At 41.1% G+C, this 774-nt stretch overlaps 1 protein-coding gene across 2 annotated transcripts in view; it reads left to right on the forward strand.

Annotated features, from left to right (window-relative positions):
• The window catches only part of LOC112144928 (dihydropyridine-sensitive L-type skeletal muscle calcium channel subunit alpha-1), a 28,193-nt gene that overhangs the window by 2,838 nt on the left and 24,581 nt on the right, over window positions 1-774 (forward strand). For both annotated transcript variants that reach the window (XR_004947863.1, XM_036211890.1), the window contains exon 3: window positions 348-490. Coding sequence is in view for 1 of the 2 variants with exons in the window: in XM_036211890.1 (XP_036067783.1) it covers window positions 348-490 (143 nt within the window). In the remaining variant the exon portion in view is untranslated. The remainder of the gene's footprint in view (window positions 1-347; window positions 491-774) is intronic.

Genomic DNA, 774 nt, shown 5'->3' on the forward strand with positions numbered 1-774 from the left:
TCTTGATTCGTGAATCGAATCGGATCGCCACCTAAGTGATGATCCACAGACCTATTAATTTCATAGTTGCAGAAATCCATTTTTTACCGACAGATCTTGCAGACTCTCACCACTTAAACTACATCAACAACAAACTCACTGTTTTCCCTTCTCTACGTCACCATGCATGCTAAATGACAATATCGATATGTTCTAAGTAAATGATTAGGCTTCAAGAGTTTCAGCCTTTTACGTGTCAAAAAAGGACACACTTTACGTGGAAGCTCCCTCCACCAGTGGCTCACTATTCTTCACATAAATCAAAACTCTTTGTCTGCACATATCAGATGTTCTCTGTATCCTTTCAGGTTGTTTACTGTAGCTATGGATGCAATCAACCACATCAGTGGAGTGGAGGCTCCGGTTGGAGAAAAAGGTGGTGGCTTTGATATGAAAGCTTTGAGGGCCTTCAGAGTCCTCCGCCCCCTCAGACTGGTCTCTGGAGTCCCCAGTAAGTTATTGGTGCTCCACTTGAGATGGTTCCATGAATGGACTTAAAAAAACTGGTGAAGTTCTCCAACTCACTTGCTCTCAGGTTGTACTTGAATCTTCAACGTCTTAAATATCCTGCAACACATCCAGTTATGTGGAGAGATGGTGTTTCTTATTTATAGTCTTTTCACCTACAATTGCAATCATTGACTTAAGGAGCTTAGTAAAGATTAAGAAGAAGCAGTGGGACCCAGTACTCTGAATAAAATTCAATACAGATTTATCAAAGAGCTTTGTGGTGGA

Source organism: Oryzias melastigma, linkage group LG5, assembly GCF_002922805.2.
Source record: "Oryzias melastigma strain HK-1 linkage group LG5, ASM292280v2, whole genome shotgun sequence".
In the NCBI taxonomy this organism is placed as follows: domain Eukaryota; kingdom Metazoa; phylum Chordata; class Actinopteri; order Beloniformes; family Adrianichthyidae; genus Oryzias; species Oryzias melastigma.